The sequence below is a fragment of the Castor canadensis genome, chromosome 8 (genome assembly GCF_047511655.1).
Source record: "Castor canadensis chromosome 8, mCasCan1.hap1v2, whole genome shotgun sequence".
NCBI lineage: Eukaryota > Metazoa > Chordata > Mammalia > Rodentia > Castoridae > Castor > Castor canadensis.
In genome coordinates this window covers 13,650,346-13,667,877 of record NC_133393.1, presented here as the reverse complement: position 1 = coordinate 13,667,877, position 17,532 = coordinate 13,650,346, and the positions used below count along the sequence as shown (strand labels likewise).

Genomic DNA, 17,532 nt, shown 5'->3' with positions numbered 1-17,532 from the left:
AGCCACTTCACCTGTCTCCTGGATTATCAGGAAAATTCCTGATTGGGGTTGGGGTGGGAGATTGTCTTTAGCTGTCTAAGCCCCATTCATGTTGGTACTGACTGCTCCACCAAGAACAGCAGAAATTCTTTTTAAACAGATTGTCACGGCCAGGTCCAATAGCCACAGTGAGACGAGAATGGGATGCACTACCTGTCTAGGTGGATGAGGAGTACACATCTAACTGGCATACCGCTTCAGAACGCTTAAGAGCAGGCCCACAACTTATGGTTCTTCCTGTCTGGTTCTGTTGGCTGGGTGTATGCCACTGGTCTGAAAAAGGCAATTAGGGCCTTTCTGTATGAAATTGACTTTTACTGACATGCAGATGTGCTTTAGAGTTAACATTTCTACAAAAAAGCTCTATAAACAATAGAAAATTTCTAGCATGAAGTCACAGGATGTTAAGAACATTACATAATACATACAACCACACCCTCCACGGCCCCAACCAGATAGGAGTAGGCAGGTATCAAGTTTGGAGGGAAATACTCTTTGAGATCACCTTCACAATCAACAGAACCCCAAGCACCACGCAAGAGGGGGCAGACTTGTGCAGCATAGACGGCAGCATGACTCCCAAGTCCTGTTTCTGCGGCTTTGCCTCGTACCAACCTTGCTGTGTCTGTGGCCTATACCAGCTAAAAGTGGTAGCTTCAGTCCACTACCTCTCACTGAAACCCTTGATGAACTGGTTTGCCTCTTCGTGGAGCACATGGACACACATTCTGGTTTCTGCATGGACCAAGCCTGCCTTCTGTAACCTCAGGGCTAGGTCCCATATCCATGTTCTGCTTCCAGTGACCTCTAGGATGGATACACAGTACAGGTTGTGATGGGAAGGCTTTTTTTTTTTTTTCCTTTTGGAAATGGCCCTTGAAAAAAGTAACCAGGAACCTGAAAGACCATGAGTTTTTTAAAGGCACCTGGACTCAGCTAGTCTAGGAGACCAGTGGCTTTGCTAGTTACTTGATGTGAGCCTTGTTGGTTTGGATTTTATCCTTGGATGACAATGATACTGTGACACTGAGTAGGGTACTGTGGCTCCTATGCCTGAGTAGACTGAGGCTGGGGAAGCCCTTGAGGGTCACTCATGGAAGGACAAGATGTGTGAACTCTAAAAGGGAAGATGTTAGAGCACTAAATTGCCCAGCCCTGGTCCCTAGAGGTATTATACTTGATACTGTGCCCAGACTTCACCAGTAACCTGTACCATGGATCCCATCAGGTGAACAGATTCTTGCTGAAGACCAAATTGAGAACATTGGCTGATTCAATTCAGCATTTAGCACCTAACCCAGACATGCCCCTGGGGGTGGAGAAGGGTCCCTGCCAGCCTAGCAAGCAAAGGGTTAGGCAGTGGGACTTGCAGTGGTCTAGGAGAAACTCTCCGGCACAGGTGGTCAAGGACTGATCCCTTGCAAGCCTGGGTAGTCACAGCTGTTGAGCACAGCAGCTTATTTCCCATTCTGCCCAGGTGTGTGGCTGCATGGGGGTGGGAGGGTATACTACTTTAGCTTTTCTTGGAAAAGCCAAAACTCCAAGTAGAATGAGAACTACCTGGAATATCTCGTCAGAAAGCCCTGACTCCCTTTCTTGATACTTTAGTAGAGTTACTTGTGGCCCTGCACAGGGCCCACTCTTCTCCATCTCCAGACCTGGATCTGTCTCCAGGCTGATCATGGTGGAAAGTGAGGTGGCAGTGCAAGAGGGGCCTAGAAATTAGCTACGAAGGGGAAGAAGAGATGACAATAAAGGCCGAGGAAGATGCCCAACAGCTTGATTCACGGTTCAAAGATGGTGGCCAGGCCACCCCCTTCATTGCCCAGCACCTCTGTCTCCAGCATTGGTTTTGTCTTTTTGAAAAGTGAGGGAAGATTCTTAATGTGAACTTCTTTTCGGAACTGCTCTCCCAAGGGCTTCTGCAGAAAACAAAGGAAAAAGAACTATGGTAGGTCCTGGGTAGTTGGTTAGAGATCATCCTACCAGAATGGTCAATGCCTGGTTAGAACCTGGTTTACCTGCAGTCACTGTCTAAGAAGACCACAAGCAACTCTGTGGGTCTGGGAACCATAACAGAAGCATGACCTACCCCAATGCAACCGGCAATGAGGCGTTTGAATTGGTCCTTTCGTCGCTTGTCAGCTACTTTCTGCAGGGAGGGGTTCAGAAGCTTGCAGTCAAACTGGTCCAGAGAGTCCTTCTGTATTTCAGGAATTTGCTCCATCACAGCTCTTATCTCCAAGTACCGGGGGCGCTGATAAGTGGGGATAAACTCAATACAGGTCCTGGCCCCTGCCACCTTACCCATTCCCTGCCACACCCACCTTAAGGACAGTACTAGCAATTAGGATAAAGCCCAAGATCCTGGCAGCAGGCTGAGCGAAGCAGCCACAGTCACCTTGCCCCCATGCTCTCTCCACTCACCAGTGCCTCGTATATTTGGAAGGCCAAGTTGACCAGGGAAGCCATGCACCCGTCGTGCTGCCCGTGCATCTGTAAACCTTTCAATACACTGGTGAAAAGCCATGTGACAGCATCTGCGAGCAGTGTCCCTGACAGCACCTGGAGAGACAGCTGTGTTCAGGGCCATAGGGGGTCTCTGAAGGCCCCAGCACCTCAACTCTTCCAACTGATTCAGTCAGTTAGCATGACCCAAACCCTCTTTGAGTTCAGGAAGAAGGGTGGATAACCATACTTGTTTGAGGAGAGGCCAGCAGAGCTGTGTGGTGGTCCTCTGGCAAGACAGAGTATCCTTCCAGGCCAGTGAATTGAAGGCTGTAATTAGCAATGCAGTGCAAACATCCTGAACAGGAAAGGAAGGATAACGATGGGAAAATAAGCACAATTCTATTTGTGCGCATGTGTGTGTGTGTGTGTGTGTGTGTGTGAGATTGGGGTCTGAACTCAGGGCTTTGTGCTTACAAAGCAAGCACTCTACTGCTTGAGCCACACCTCCAGTACATTTTGCTTCAGTTATTTTGGAGATGGGATCTTGCGAATATTTGCCCGGGCTGGCCTTGAACTGCCATCCTCCCAATTTCAGCCCCCCAAGTAGCTAGGATTATATGTGTGAGCTACCAATGCCTAGCTTTTCTGACTGTTCTATATCAAGAACTGGAATTTTAATAGATAAAACAGGAAATAATAAAAGCAGGACACTGAAGCAAGTTTACTTCTTTTTTACTGTATCAGGTGGTTAAAAAGAAGAAGAAGAAGAAAAAAGTTTGTAAGAGAAAACCTTGGGCTGAAGGCGTGGCTTAAGTGGTAAGCCCCTGCCTAGCAAGTGAGAAGCAAAAAAAAGAGAAAACCTATACGAAAGCCTACAGCTCAGGCCTGGGGAGGGTGAATAAACACTAGGGATTTGCAGCAAGGTGCCTGTATGTTTTTCTGAGAGCCTTTGCCCAGAGTGAGAAAAGTGGACACTGGTTTCCCAGCTGGGCAAGGAGAAAAGGTGTCATTTGTCTCCTCTTACTCACCTCATGCTTCATCAGACATTTGCCCAGATCTGTAAGCTCTGCCATAGCTGAAGGGGTTACCTCTGTGGCCATCATCTCTTCATCTGTAAGCAAAGAGTGTTAAGCTTCATTCTTTCAGAACAGAAAGATCCTGTTCTGACAGAGGCCTAAAAGTAAAGCGAAGCCATGCTAAGTGTCCTGTGCTGCCTGGCACTGAGCATTACTAGGATAGCCCCTCTCCATGAAAAAGTATTGATGCTCATGCCCATAGATCTCCCAGAGATGCACTGAGCCATGCATGTGGGCAACCTCTTAAGCAGCAGATGCTGAGGATCTTTCATTGCTGAATGAACATGTGAATGTCCATGGTGGGGTATAAAAGGAACAAGTAGAACCCCTTCCCTGATGGGAGTGAGTATACATTCTAGTGAAGGAGTCACTCATTATGTACTCAAACATAAATAAAAACGTACGTAGTGAGAAAAATAAAGGAAGGAAGGAAGATAAAACAGAAGACTATGAATGGCTGGGGCTGCCAGTTTGACTAAGTTGGGCATGGAAGACCTCGGAGATCCACTTGAGCAGAAACCTGAGTGAAGCAAGAGGTCAGGCCACATGTGCAAAGGCTTTGAGGTGGGGTGTGCTGGAGGAAGTACAGCAAGAAGGCCAGCACAAGGTAAAACAGCTAGCTGTACCACATGTCCTCCTCACTGTAGGGCCAGGCAACAGACTCACTCACCATCTCCATCTGCAGGGGGAGCACTACTGTGGTCGGCACTCTTCTTTGATACACAACAAACCGCTAAAGCAAGAAAGCAAGGTTACTGGGTGAAGGGAGGGTGACATTGTAACACCAGACAATAGTCACCTCAGGTTGAATGATCACTGAATTCAATTATTAACTAGGGGGAAATTATTGGCCAGGAGAGGTGACTGAAGCATACATCCCTAGCTACTTTGGATTGCCAATAAATTAAATGATCAAGTACCATTCTTTGAATATTTCCAAAAGTAGAAAATTAGCTTTCATGTCCAAGAATTTAAAGTTTCCGCAATTTTGACAAAGCTAGGAAGTTAACAATCTAAATTCTTCCTATATTAAGAGTACTTCCTCATATTCTGGCCTTGGTACAACTGAATTCACAATTCACTGACTATATTAGGTTGACCTAGGACTACCTAGCTTCTACTTGGTTAATTATTTCTTATCAACCTGACAATTTTGCTGCAAATCTGAATCTTTGCATCAACCTAGCCTTCGTAGGGATGGCTAAGCGAGCAGCTCTTTTTCCAGGAAAATTCTCACTACCCATGGTTCCCACATGCCACTTACTGATCAGGTCCATGACTTCTCGGGTTAACATCCTCACCAGTTGTTCCTCCAGCATCTCTTGAGACTCTGGGTTTTCCTCTGCAGTCTCATCTTCTCCACTGCCAAAAATCAAGGACCAAGTTCCATGGGAACATAAACAAGCAGTGACCCTCTCTAGACCTGTGCCCACTTCCTTCTGGCTTCCTTCAGGTCTGTGTTCCACGCAGATGTTGGGAATGAACATCAATGGTCTGCTGAAGGACGCTATTACCTGTGACTCTTTCTAGTTGGAGAGTGGGCACAAGCTTAAAATTCTGAGTGGGTAAGGTGAAGGCACCCCCAATGAAGGCTTGGTCTTAATGTCTGCCTACTGGTCACAGCTTGTTCAGATAAATCAACTGCCAGTTAAGCTGAAAATGACTATTTTAGCCCTGTGATAGTAGAATCTCTGCCCCCGCCTCTTTCCCCACCTAAACCTGGCTGCCAATTCACCCACCAAGGAGAATGGGTATTCCTTACCACAGCAGGCTCCTCTGGTTGATGACTTGCCATTTCTGGGAAAGCCTCTGGGGAAACAGAAGAAGGAAGCACTCGGACAGGGGAGTGGACTGGAGCACATAATAACTAAGGTCTATTTCTCAATTAACACTAGCCAAGGATGATTCCAGATATCAATGACAGGGTCTTGGTAGAGCCCCACAAGGTTAAAAAAATCAGACATGGTTTCTGTAACTTCCTCCGTCTCTGACAAGGGCAACATGTCAAACATCTCTGCTTAGAAAGGATTAACATCATCCTTAGGACTCTGGATCTCAGGCCACATCTGTTTTCTGCCCAGGTGGTCCCCTTGCTTAATCCCAATTCACAAACACAGACCCAGGGGGAACATTTCCCTGATCACTTCTCAGTAGGCAAGAGTTAGGAGTAGAATCTGCATGGGAAGGTGCCTTGTGGGCAAATGAGTCAGTTTAATTCTCTGTGGGCTGCTCAGTTCATTTACCAACTCTTAAGTCTGCTGGGTGGGAGATTTGTACACCCAGCCTAGCAGGGCAAAGAGACAACGCTTTCAGAAGCTCCTGACTCACAACACTCCGAGTGGCTCTGTGTGCTAAGAGTACTCTGCTTTCCTTTCCTGGCCTATTTCTTACCATGTGGAGGTAGGTGAAAAGAGGTCCGAGGATGGGAGACACCAGGGCTTCGTAATGCTCTGGTGGGCAGAAGAGCACCAGAGGCTTCACAAAGACCCGTGCTGCAGTGAGTTAAGAAGGTTTAGCACATGAGAATAGACCCCTCACCAGCCAGGCAGCCAGTGTACCCCTGGACAGTGAACCCCTAAAAGAGATGTGAGATGGCGAGAACATCCCATGTAATAGGGAGGTCTTCATGCTCTTTTCCTAAATCCTAAACTGCAATGATCCTCAGTTATATTTTTAGTTTAACTGTTCTTTCTACCAGGCTACACATTATGGGTACAAGGTTGCCCAAAAGTAGGGAGAAGAAAAATAGAAGGACGCTTTTGTAATAAACCATAAACCCCTCCTTTACCATTCTCATTGTAACTTTAGGAAAAAGGACAGAGATTCATAGCAACTTTGTAAAGGGTCTGAAAGAGAATGAAATTAATGAGCTGGCAGAGTGGCTCAAGCAGTAAGAGCGCCTACTTAGTAAGTGTGAAGCCCTGAGTTAATCCCCAGTGCCGCAAATTGGAAAAAAAAAAAAGAATGAAATTAAGAAATTGCTTCTTCAAAAAGGAAGCACCTAGCCAGGTAGCTGTAATTCAAGCTACTTGGGAGGCTGAGGCAAGGGGATCATTTGAGCCCAGGAGTTTGACTAGGAACATGGCATGACCCATCTCATGTTAAAAAAAAAAACTAAAAAAAACTAAAAACCTAAAAAACTAGCTAGCATTTGTTGCCCTTAATGCAGAGAAACGAAAGCAGATACCTTAAAGCAACTGAGGCCAATAGGAAAAGGGGAACAGGTACTAGAGAAAAGGTTAGATCAAAAAGAATTAACCTAGAAGGTAACACCCACGCACAGGAAATCAATGTGAGTCAATGCCCTGTATAGCTATCCTTATCTCAACCAGCAAAAACCCTTGTTCCTTCCTATTATTGCTTATACTCTCTCTACAACAAAATTAGAAATAAGGGCAAAATAGTTTCTCCTGGGTATTGAGAGGGGGGAGAGGGAGGGGGCGGAGTGGGTGGTAAGGGAGGGGGTGGGGGCAGGGGGGAGAAATGAACCAAGCCTTGTATGCACATATGAATAATAAAAGAAAAATGAAAAAAAAAAAAAAGTCAAAAAAGCTGCGCAAGGTGGTGCACACCTGCAATTTTAGCACTAGAAGGGGAAAGGCAGGTGGATTTCAAGTTTAAGGCCAGCCTGAACTATGTAGCAAGACTTTGTATCTTAGACACACAATTCTACCCGTTTCTTGAAGCTCTTCTTCCCTTTGATTCGTCTCTAATTTTCTGACCTTTTGTTATCCTGGGACTTTTGAAAGGATATGAAGCATGGGTCTGAGGCGGTAGTCAGGAATATTGTTTAAGTTGACAAAGGCTGAGCCAAGGAGCTGCGTAGCTAGGTCCTCCACAGTGTAGAAGTCTTGCTGCATGGAAGGGCCTGCCTTCCCTAGGATATGGAAACTGTAAGGCAAGATCATTGGGAATGACAAATCTAGCATCCCTGACTGCGAACCCTAACTGCCCAACAATCTCATTTCTAGTTCACAAAGCTCTTCCGCTGCATAAGCAATTGTGTTTGCTCCTTAAGAGAACTTTAGAGCCAGGCATCAATAGCTCACACCTGTAATTCTAGCTACTTGGGAGGCTGAGGTGGAGAGGATCCCAGCTGGAGGCCAGCCCAGGCAAATAGTTCATGAAACCCCATTTCCAAAATAACCAGAGCAAAATGCACTGGAGGTTTTGCTCAAGAGGTAGAGCTCCTGATTTACAAGTGGGAAGCCCTGAGTTCAAACCCCAGTTCTACTCCCCCTACTCCCCTCCCAAAAGACAGTAACAACTTTAGTTATGAAGATATAAACCTGTACTTTTGTCAGAAGTAAAAATTACCCCCCCCTTCCTGCAAGAAACTCCTTGACAGCAGCTACAGCATCTGTTAAAAGGCACACATTGGTAACCAAGGTCAACAATAGCTTTCATGATGGTGTAATGATGTGGACTCACAAGGGAGGAGCTTATGGGCTAAACCTGGTTTCAACCCTGGGTTAACTGAGGCCAAAGCCCTGGGTGTGTAAGCAATGAGGGGTCTGAGTGAAGGCAGCTCCAGCACTGTTCTACCTGGGTTTAACTATTTTAGGCATGAGAAACAGACACATTGGGTACAAATATCACATCATGACTAGAATTGTGAGGTTCATATGATAAAAAAAAAAAAGTAAACACAGGAAAGCAACCTGTTCACTTTGATTCAACACTAGCATCATTAATCTCCCTTCAAATTCCTGCCCCACCTTACCTGTACAATAGAATTTTAGCTTAAAGTGAACATGTGGCTGTTTCTATATATTCTGTAACATATAGAAAGGTCTGTTCCTATATAGAACATATAGAAACAGGACATGGAAAAGCAGTGCTGGCTCCTTACCAGTTTTCATAGAGGGTGCTGAAGAAACGCTGCATTCTTTCCAAGATTGTTTTGTAGACAGGATAGTCATTGAGTTCCAAGAGAGGCTGAGGTAATCCTATAGAGAAAGACAGGTCAGGAAGATGTGGTCTGGGTGTGTGTTTGTGTGTGTTTATGTGTGTGTCTGTGGAAAGCAGCTGACCATGTCTTCCTGGTGGTGGAGGTGCTAAGAGCTTTCCAAAAGGTGATTTGTTACATTTTTGGCACTAGTCAAGTACCCAGAACTTCAGACTGAGTTTCCCAGATAGGACCTGTACTAAATAAACTACAAAGTAGCAGCGCAAAGGGATCTCTCATAAAGTACTAGGGATACTCCCCAAAAGCCCAAAGTGTATAGCAAATCTAAATGAAATCCACTTACCTCAATGAAAGAAATGCCTTAAAAGACCTGTATTTTGAAGTATAATAAGAGGTCACTTTACACGTGTGTGTGTGTGTAGTGAGCAATGCCTTCCTTTTGTATTAATGGCAATACATGTCTTGGAAGTTCTATTTTAACTGGAACACAGGCCTTAAGTGTAGTGATGCCCAAGGAAAAGATCCAGGGCTACACCTAGGCCGAGATGGACAGACATGAGCTCTGAAACGGCAAACTAACATCTTTCTTTTAGTTAACTTCACAGCTCAGGAGTCCTCATTGGATAGCCTGACCACAGTCAGACCCAGGCAGAGATTATGACTAAGAACAAAAAGACACTGTAGGGCTGTGACAGTGAGCCAGCCTGAAGATTCTAAGATAAGCAGAAGGTTCCAACTACTCTAATGCCTTTCAGTCTAACTTCCTGCCACATTCCCAGTCTTACTCTTATGTTCTAGTTACAAGTCACCCCTCTCTATTTCCTGCCTAACTTGCGATCTGTACCTGCATTCTGTCTGTCCAGAATGCCCAGCATCTCTTCTTGCCTCTGTCCTGGTTAGCTCCTCCTCATGCTTCAAGACTCCACTGGGAAGCAATTACGGAATTCCCTCCAAAACTGGGCTAGGTATCCAAATAAACAGTGACATAGCCCTGTCACTTTCCTTCACAGCAAATAACACAATTATGACTGTGTGGTTATTTTCATATTTGTCAATGGGAAAGTGGGTTACAGCAATACACTAATCAAGGTAACAACTGGGAAGCATGGCTTAGAATTTATTCCTTTAAACATTCAGATTGTAACCACGTCCATATACGCATGCACACACATGTGCAAAAGGAAAGTATACTAGTATCTTTCAGGTTAAAAGTCATGGTTTATTTATAATCTAAGGGCTCTGACGCCTACCATAACCTACTAGCTTAACTGAAAGAGGGATCAACGGGGAGAAAAACCTGCCAGGGAAGACTGCATGTTAAGATAACAAGGTAAATACAATTGGTCTTGTTGAGCCTGTGTAAACTCCAGAGTGTTTCTGAACAAACAGGTGGTCAAGAGAGTACCAGAAAAATATGAGCACAAGTTGCCTGAGGAGCCCATTAGAGATAAAGTGAGCTTAGGAAATAAAGGTTTGATTTCTTACCCAATATAACAGATTTTTCGGCTTCAAGCATATCCAGAGCCTTAGCGAATGGCTCTGCCATTTTGGCTAGCATTTCCGGTGCATATAAAGTATTGTGGGTTCTGCAAGAAACAAGGATGCTATGTGAACATTTCCTACTCTGTTGAAGAAAAAGCAGGTTTCACCTTATAATACAGTGACACTATACCTCCACACAGAGGTCATCCCCACCCCAACTCCCCCTCCCAAAAAAACAACAGTACTCCCAGCAGGGGTTAAGAAACGAAGGTAAAAACTTTTCAGCATTCCGTAGAGAAGGGTACAGCCCTGATGGTGAGGGGTAATCACATAACATGAAATTAAATGTTGTATATTATTATTATTACTTTATTTTTTTTGGCAGTACTGGGGTTTGAACTCAGGGGCTCATGCTTGGTAGGCAGGTGCTGTACCTCTTGAGCCACACCTCCAGCCCTAAAATTAACCATTTAAAAGTGCACAATTCAGTGGTATTTGCGACATTCATGTTGTGCAACTACCATCTCTCTGATTCCAAAACACTGCCCCCGCAAAAGGAAGCAGCTGACCTCTGTTCCTTTTCCTCAGCCTCTGCCACTACGGTTCCTATAAAGGGACTCATACAGTGGCTTTTTGTGTGTGTGGCTTCTTTCATATAGTACATTTTCAAAGTCTGTCCACACTGCAGCCAATTACCCTGTCCCATAGATCTGCCACCCTTGTGTTACCGGGAGCATCTGAGTGGTTTCCACCATCTTAATATCGTCATGTAGTGCTACTGTACCATTTGATCAAGTATTTGAAAGCCGGCTTGTAATTCTCTTGGTCGTACACCTAGTTATGGAATTGCCAGGTCATTGGTAATTATACATTTTACTTTTGTAGGAAATGCCAAACTGTTTTCCACAGTTTGCACCATTTCACACGCTCATCAACAATGAAACACTTCCAGTTCTCCCACATCCTTGCCAAGGCTTGTTATCTTCTCTATTTTCTTAAAATGACATCTTCCTACTGGGTGTGAGGGGTGTTTGTTACGAGTTATGACGTGCACTTCCCCAACGACTAATGGTGTTGAACATCTTCTCACGTGGTTGTTGACCATTTGTTGGTATTTTCTTTGCAGACATGTCTATTGAAGTCCTTTGATCATTTACAAACTGAAGTTGTCTTTTGTTGCTGAATTGTGAGAATTTTTTATATGTTGTAGACACTACTCTTACCACACATATGATATGCAAATATTTTCTCTCATTCTGTAGGTTGTCTTTCTACCTTCTTGTTTCCTTTAAAAAGTTAAAAATTTTCAACAGAGCCAGTCAATCTATTTTTTTCCCCTTTCTTTGTGCTTTTTTTTTTTTTTTTGGTCATGTAACAGCTCATGGCCAAATCTAAGGCTAAGAACATTTACCTTTAGAAGTTTTATAGTTTTAGTCTCTGTAAGCAGGGTTTCATGCTTGCTAGGCAGGCACTCTACTAACTGAGCTACTCTGCCAGCTTTTATTTGTGTTATTTTTGATACAGGGTTTCACTTTATGTCTGAGCCAGCCTGGACTATGATCCTCCTATTGTGCTTCCCTGTGTAGCTGGGATGACAGTAATGTGCCACCACACCCAGCCACTCATTGGTTGAGATGGGGATCTCGCAAACTTTTTTTTTTGCCTGGGCTGGCCTCAATCCACGATCCATTTGACTTTCAACGCCCAAGTATAGCTGGGTTGATTTTTGTATATGGTGTGAAGTAGGGGTCAGATCTCATTTGTAAGCATGTGAATATCCAGTTATCCCAGCAACATTTATTATTTGTTCAACACTGACTGTCTTAACACTCTTGTGGAAAGTCAATTTGCCACAGATGTATGGGTTTTCCCCTGGACTCTCAATTCTATTCTGTTGGTGTGTATGTCTATCCTTATGCCAAGACAACACTATCCTGACTATTGTAGCTTTGAAATCAAGAAGTTTCATTCCCTCAACTTTATTCTTATTTTTCAGGATTGCTTTCGCTTTTGAGGGCTCCATGTAATTCCTTAAGTATTTGAGGATCAGATTTTCTATTTCTACAAAAGAGGTGCTGGATTTTAATAAGGATTACACTGACTCTGTAGACTGCTTTATGTAGTATACTCTCTTAAAAATATTAAGTCTTCCAATCCATGAATATGGGATGCCTTTCCACTTATCTAGGTCTTCTTTATTTTTTATTTTTATTGTTTTCATTTTTCTTTTATTATTCATAGGTCTTCTTTAATTTCAGCAATGCTTTATAGTTTTCAACATGTAAGTCTTTTATACCCTTGGTTAGTAAATTTATTCCTAGCTATTTCATTCTATTGAATGCTGTTGTAAGTGAAATTGTTTTCTGAGTTTCTTTTTTGGGCAGTTCACTGCTATGAACATACACAAAACTGATTTCTGTGCATCAAACTTACACCCAGCAACTTTGCTGAATTCATTTCTTAGCTTTAGTTATTTTTGTGGGGTTTTTCTACATCTAGAGCCACATTAATTGTGAGTATAATTTTACTTGTTTTTCAATTTGGGTGCCTTTTATTTTCTTTTTTGCCTAATTGCTTTGTCTGAAACTTCTAGTGTACAATATTAATTAAGTAGCACAATGTGATTAAGTGTTGAAATTGGCATTCTTGTCTTGCTCTGGATTTTGGGGGAGAATGTTCCACCTTTCACCACTGAGTATGACGTAAACCATGGACATTTCATAAAAATTATTTTTCTGGCTGGGGATAGAGCACTTGCCTAGAATGCCCTGGTTTGATCTCTAGCACCACAAAAAACAAAAACCAGCCAACCAAAGGGTATAATTGGATTTTCACATGCTTTTCTGTGCTGAGATGATTTTATGGTTGAGATTTCCTGTTTTTATGAATGTGGTATATTACATGAATTGATTTTTGTATGCTGAACAGCACTCTTGCATCCCTAGGATAAAGTTTACTTGGTCATGGTGTATAATTGTTTTAGCATGCTGTTAGATTTAGCTTGCTAGTATTTTGCTAAAGTCACCTCAACTCTACCTTAGCCTTCACCTCCTAACTGTGTGGAATACAACAGTTGATAAGAGGTGCAACTTATTATTTAAAATTGCAATTTGTAGCCAGGCACAGTGGTACACACCTGTAATCTCAGCACTCAGGAGTCTGAGGCACAAGGATCCAGAGTTCAAGGCCAGGCTACATAGTGAGACAAAATATTGTAGTTTACTTATTTAAGACAGGACTGCATTAAGACAGGACGTGGTGGCACAAGCCTATATTCTCATCACTGGGAAGGCTGAGGCAGGAGGATTGCCAGTTCAAGGCCAGCCTAGGCTTCACAGTGAGACGCTTTTAAAAAAAAAAAAAGTTTTGTTTTCTAAATTTTCTCTTGGTTGAGAAAATGTGAACACTATGAAATGATCTCTGATGATGATGAAAGTAGTTGGTTTTTTTTTTTTTTTTTTTGTGATAGCGGAGTTTGAACTGAGGGCTTATACCTTTGGCCACTCTATCAGCCCTTTTTTGTGCAGGTTTTTTTTGATAATCTCAAAAACTATTTACCTAGGCTGGCTTCAAACTGTGATCCTCCTGATCTCTGCCTGCTGAGTAGCTAGGTTTATAGGTGTGAGCCACCAGCACCCAGCAAAAGTAGTTCTTCCTGAGAAGTAAATAATTTTGACTGTGAACAGTACAGCCATCTTTTTTTTTTTTTTTTTTTTTTGAGACAGGGTCTTGCTCTGTAGCCAAGACTGGCTTCGAACTTTACTGATTACAAGCATGTGATACTACACCTGACCACCATCTGTTTTTGTTCTTTAATTGAATGTGATTGTGATCCCAAGATATAATAATATATCAAATGTCCCTGACACTATATAAAAAAATCTGGTATTCCTTATAGTCTCCTTTCCTCTTCTTCTTCAAGGAGATAACACCATGTTGGCTACACCTCCATTCACAATTAAAAAATTAGTCATCTAAATCTCACCTGGCATCGTGGCACAGGTCTCTCATCTTAGCACTCAGGAGGCTAAGACAGGAGGATCTCAAGTTCAAGGCCAGATTGGACTACATAGTAAGACCCTGTCTCCAACAAAACAATCCCCCCACGGCCTTCATAGCTCCTGTACATAAACAGTGCAAGTATAAATTGCTATAAATACTTCAGAGAAGGGGTTTTAGCCATGAACACTGAAAATATACATAGCTTACCTGGAAATTCCACTCTTCTGTCTATATCCAAAGAAATTTATGTATGTATGTTTACCAAGACACTGGCAAGAATTTAAAAGAACTATTTGTAATATTGAAATACTGCCCAAAAGTCCATCAAGGCTGAATAAGACAGTATATTCACACATAAGACAGTATATCACAGAAGCAATGAGAATGAATAAACCAGAAGTGAATGCAGTAACATGGCTATATCTCATAAACAGAATACTGAGCAAAAGAAACCAACAAGGGCATATGCTGATTTCAGTTATGTAAGGCTAAAAATATTCCAGGCAAACAGTTAAAAAATAAAAAAGTGCTGGCCAGGCGCTGGTGGCTCACACCTGTAATCCCAGCCACTTGGCAGACAGAGATCAGGAGGAAGGCAGCTCAAAGCCAAGCATGACAAATAGTTTGAGAGACCCCCATCCTGAAAATACACAACACAAAAAAGGGCTGCCAGAGTGGCTCAAGTGGTACAGTGCCTGCCTAGCAGTTGTGAGGCCGAGTTCAAAATTGAAGTACCGCCAAAAATAAATACAGTAAATAAATAAATGGTTTATTCTTAAGAATAAGTAATGACTGACAAGAGGTATTGGATTAGTTTTTTTTTTTTTTGTGGTAGAACTGGGGTTTGAATCAGAGCTTTGTGTTTGCAAAGCAGGCGCTCTACCACTTGAGCCACACCTCCATTCCATTTTGCATTGGTTATTTTAGAGATGTGGTCCCTCAAACTATCTGCCCAGACTGGCCACAAACCTTGATCCTCCCGATCTCAGCCTCCCAAGTAGACAGGGTTACTGATATAGCCACTGGCACCTGGCAGGTTAGGTTGGTTTTTGACATTTGACATGAATGCTGACTACATTTCTAGCTCTACTTTGTAAAAATTCATCTATGCACACTGATAATTTGTACTGTTTTCTTTAGATATACTGTAATACAAAATTTATAAAACAAAACAAAACAAACTATTAATTCCAGCTACACATTACTCAAGCAATCTAACCACTCAATTAACTACTGTCAACATTTTTCAAAATATATTTGATTGATTTTAAAATTTTCTAAAAGCACTGTACTCTTAGAAAAACATCAGGATGATAACCATACTGTTGTCTGATGCATCCCTCGCCCAAGCAAGAGGAATGAGCACTGTTTGCAGGTCTGAGCTTTCAGCGCATTGATTTTTGGCCACAGGCCTGGTCAATCAGTCTCTTGATGTGACTCCATCATTCCCTTATTTCTCTAAGCTGCAGAAGCACCTTTTGGTTTTAAAAACACCAACATGGAAATAAGTCTTTCCTTGACTATTTTTATTGCCTTTAACACACAAGTCATATTACTTTATTGAAACCTCTTTCCTCCTTTTGAAATCAGAACACTGTCTATTTGAATACTGTCTACTTCCACAGACACGTCCACGATGGCAACTCTATCAAGCACTCAGCCTCTCCAGTTCCACCAACCATTAATTTAAAACTTTTGATTCTGGGCTGGAGGCATGGCTCAAGTGGTAAAGTGCCTGCCTAGCAAGTGCAAGGCCTGAGTTCAAACCCCAGAAACACCATAAACAACAAGAAAAAACTCCTTTGATTCTTTGGCGTTGGTCTTGGGCATCTGTTGCTAGGAAAGCCTTCCTGAGACATTTCCTGAGTAATTTGGTTTGCCCACTTGAGATTCTGCCTTATACTCCCTGGTAAGAGGCCTAAAAGCACTGCAGCAGAGCTCTAGCTAATAGGAGCTAAATTCTATCAAAAACCTATGTTTTTCTGTAGTGAGCCTCCCTGAATCACAAATCATTCTAGTAGCCAACAAGGTTATACTGACCAGTTTCCATTTGAATGTATCAACTCACAACCTAGAACAGTGACTCTGAGCCTTTTATGTATACACGAAGCTCCTGGAGACCTTGATAAAATGTAGATTCTGATTTTACATGTTGGGAGTGTGGTCCCAGTTCTGCTTTCAAACAGTGCTCAGGTGATTGCTGATGCTGCTGGTTTAGGCTCTCAGCTTTGAGACCTAGCAAACTGAGGTAAAGAATGCATCATGCTTTTCTTTAGCAGGCTCAGACAATGACTGTTTGGCCCATCTGAGTTTAGTCATAACTTGTAAATTCAGATGAACTCACATGGATATCACACAGGGAAACACCACTACAGAAAGCAACTGTCCTGCTCCTAATGAACAATTCCTTTACCAGCAAAAATCTAGCCTGAATAAATTTAAAAGCAGAAGTAGGGATGAAGTATAAAGAAGTAGATGATAGAGGAGGCTAAAAATGAAAAAAGCCATTTAGGGATTAGCCCCCATAGCAAACATGGAATGCAAGTTGTAAGAGAGAACTGTTATTCTTAAAAAGAATGGACCCCCTCTCTAGAAAGAATCAAGACCTAATCCTTCATTACTGCTACCATGATAAGACGTATGAACAGATAAAACTTTTAAGATTCTAAAGGTTAAAAAAAATAAATAACAGAAAACAAAACAAAACAACCCAACATTATTCTGACTCACCTTATAAGGGCAAGCAAATTGTCAAGAAGTTTTAGAATCTGCTCTGTGCAGGGGTTACGGAAGATTGGATTGCCACTGGGAGTATAACCCACCACAAATCCCCCAGCTTTCGCCTCTTCTAGGTCAGCAGGCCAGCAAGTTCGTTTCATAACACCCAGAATGCTATACACACAAAAACTCATCTACCAAAAAGCAAGAATGAAACATAAAGACAAAAGCAAAGCACTGTTAAAGTAACACAGAAGCCATAGAGAAGGGAAGAACCCTCTGTCATCCTCCCCCCACCTCCACCCCGTCCCTTCCTTTAAGATCAAGTCCAAGAGGGGTCCTTTCACTACCATGAAAGGACAATGGTAGGTCTCTGCAAGTTTCCCTTTTGTTAGGATGTCTTCCAGGGGTTTGGTGACCCTCCCACAGGATCCTGATTAGAAAGTGGTTTAGAAGTGCTCCAAGACAAAGTATTGAAACTGCCATCATTTCACTTTGTTTCCCTCCAGCTTGGATTTTGGCAGCTTCTTCCCTAATCCCACCTCAACCAATCTACCGCCTGCCAGGTTATTTAATGTGTCTCTTGCCATAATGGATTGAGGAACAACACTTACAACAAAGCACTGCAAAACCTCAGGTGTGCAAGTCTGACCATCACTTAGGACTTTACATGCCAGAGAGCAATGGCAGGGAGGCTCACCCTGGTGACCAGTGTCTGACCTACTTCCTCATTACACCTGGCTTCAGAGCTATGCAGAGATTCTTAAAATCAAAATAATGAGTTCATAGAAAAGATGATTTGCTCTACTGTGGGAACTAACTCAAGAATTCAAGACTAAAGCAGAAAAGGAGTTT

General features: G+C 42.7%; 1 protein-coding gene across 1 annotated transcript in view; it reads right to left on the bottom strand.

Annotated features, from left to right (window-relative positions):
- Positions 1–851: 851 nt before the first annotated feature.
- Xpo5 (exportin 5) overlaps positions 852–17,532 on the bottom strand; it is a 43,316-nt gene continuing 26,635 nt past the window's right edge. The window contains exons 20-32 of the mRNA XM_074082095.1: positions 16,690–16,871; positions 9,961–10,061; positions 8,419–8,515; positions 7,322–7,457; positions 5,958–6,056; positions 5,329–5,375; positions 4,831–4,928; positions 4,237–4,299; positions 3,519–3,601; positions 2,738–2,845; positions 2,467–2,604; positions 2,132–2,296; positions 852–1,961 (exon numbers count right to left, since the gene is read on the bottom strand). Coding sequence (XP_073938196.1) covers positions 1,824–1,961; positions 2,132–2,296; positions 2,467–2,604; positions 2,738–2,845; positions 3,519–3,601; positions 4,237–4,299; positions 4,831–4,928; positions 5,329–5,375; positions 5,958–6,056; positions 7,322–7,457; positions 8,419–8,515; positions 9,961–10,061; positions 16,690–16,871 — 1,455 coding nt within the window. The 3' untranslated portion in view covers positions 852–1,823. The remainder of the gene's footprint in view (positions 1,962–2,131; positions 2,297–2,466; positions 2,605–2,737; positions 2,846–3,518; positions 3,602–4,236; positions 4,300–4,830; positions 4,929–5,328; positions 5,376–5,957; positions 6,057–7,321; positions 7,458–8,418; positions 8,516–9,960; positions 10,062–16,689; positions 16,872–17,532) is intronic.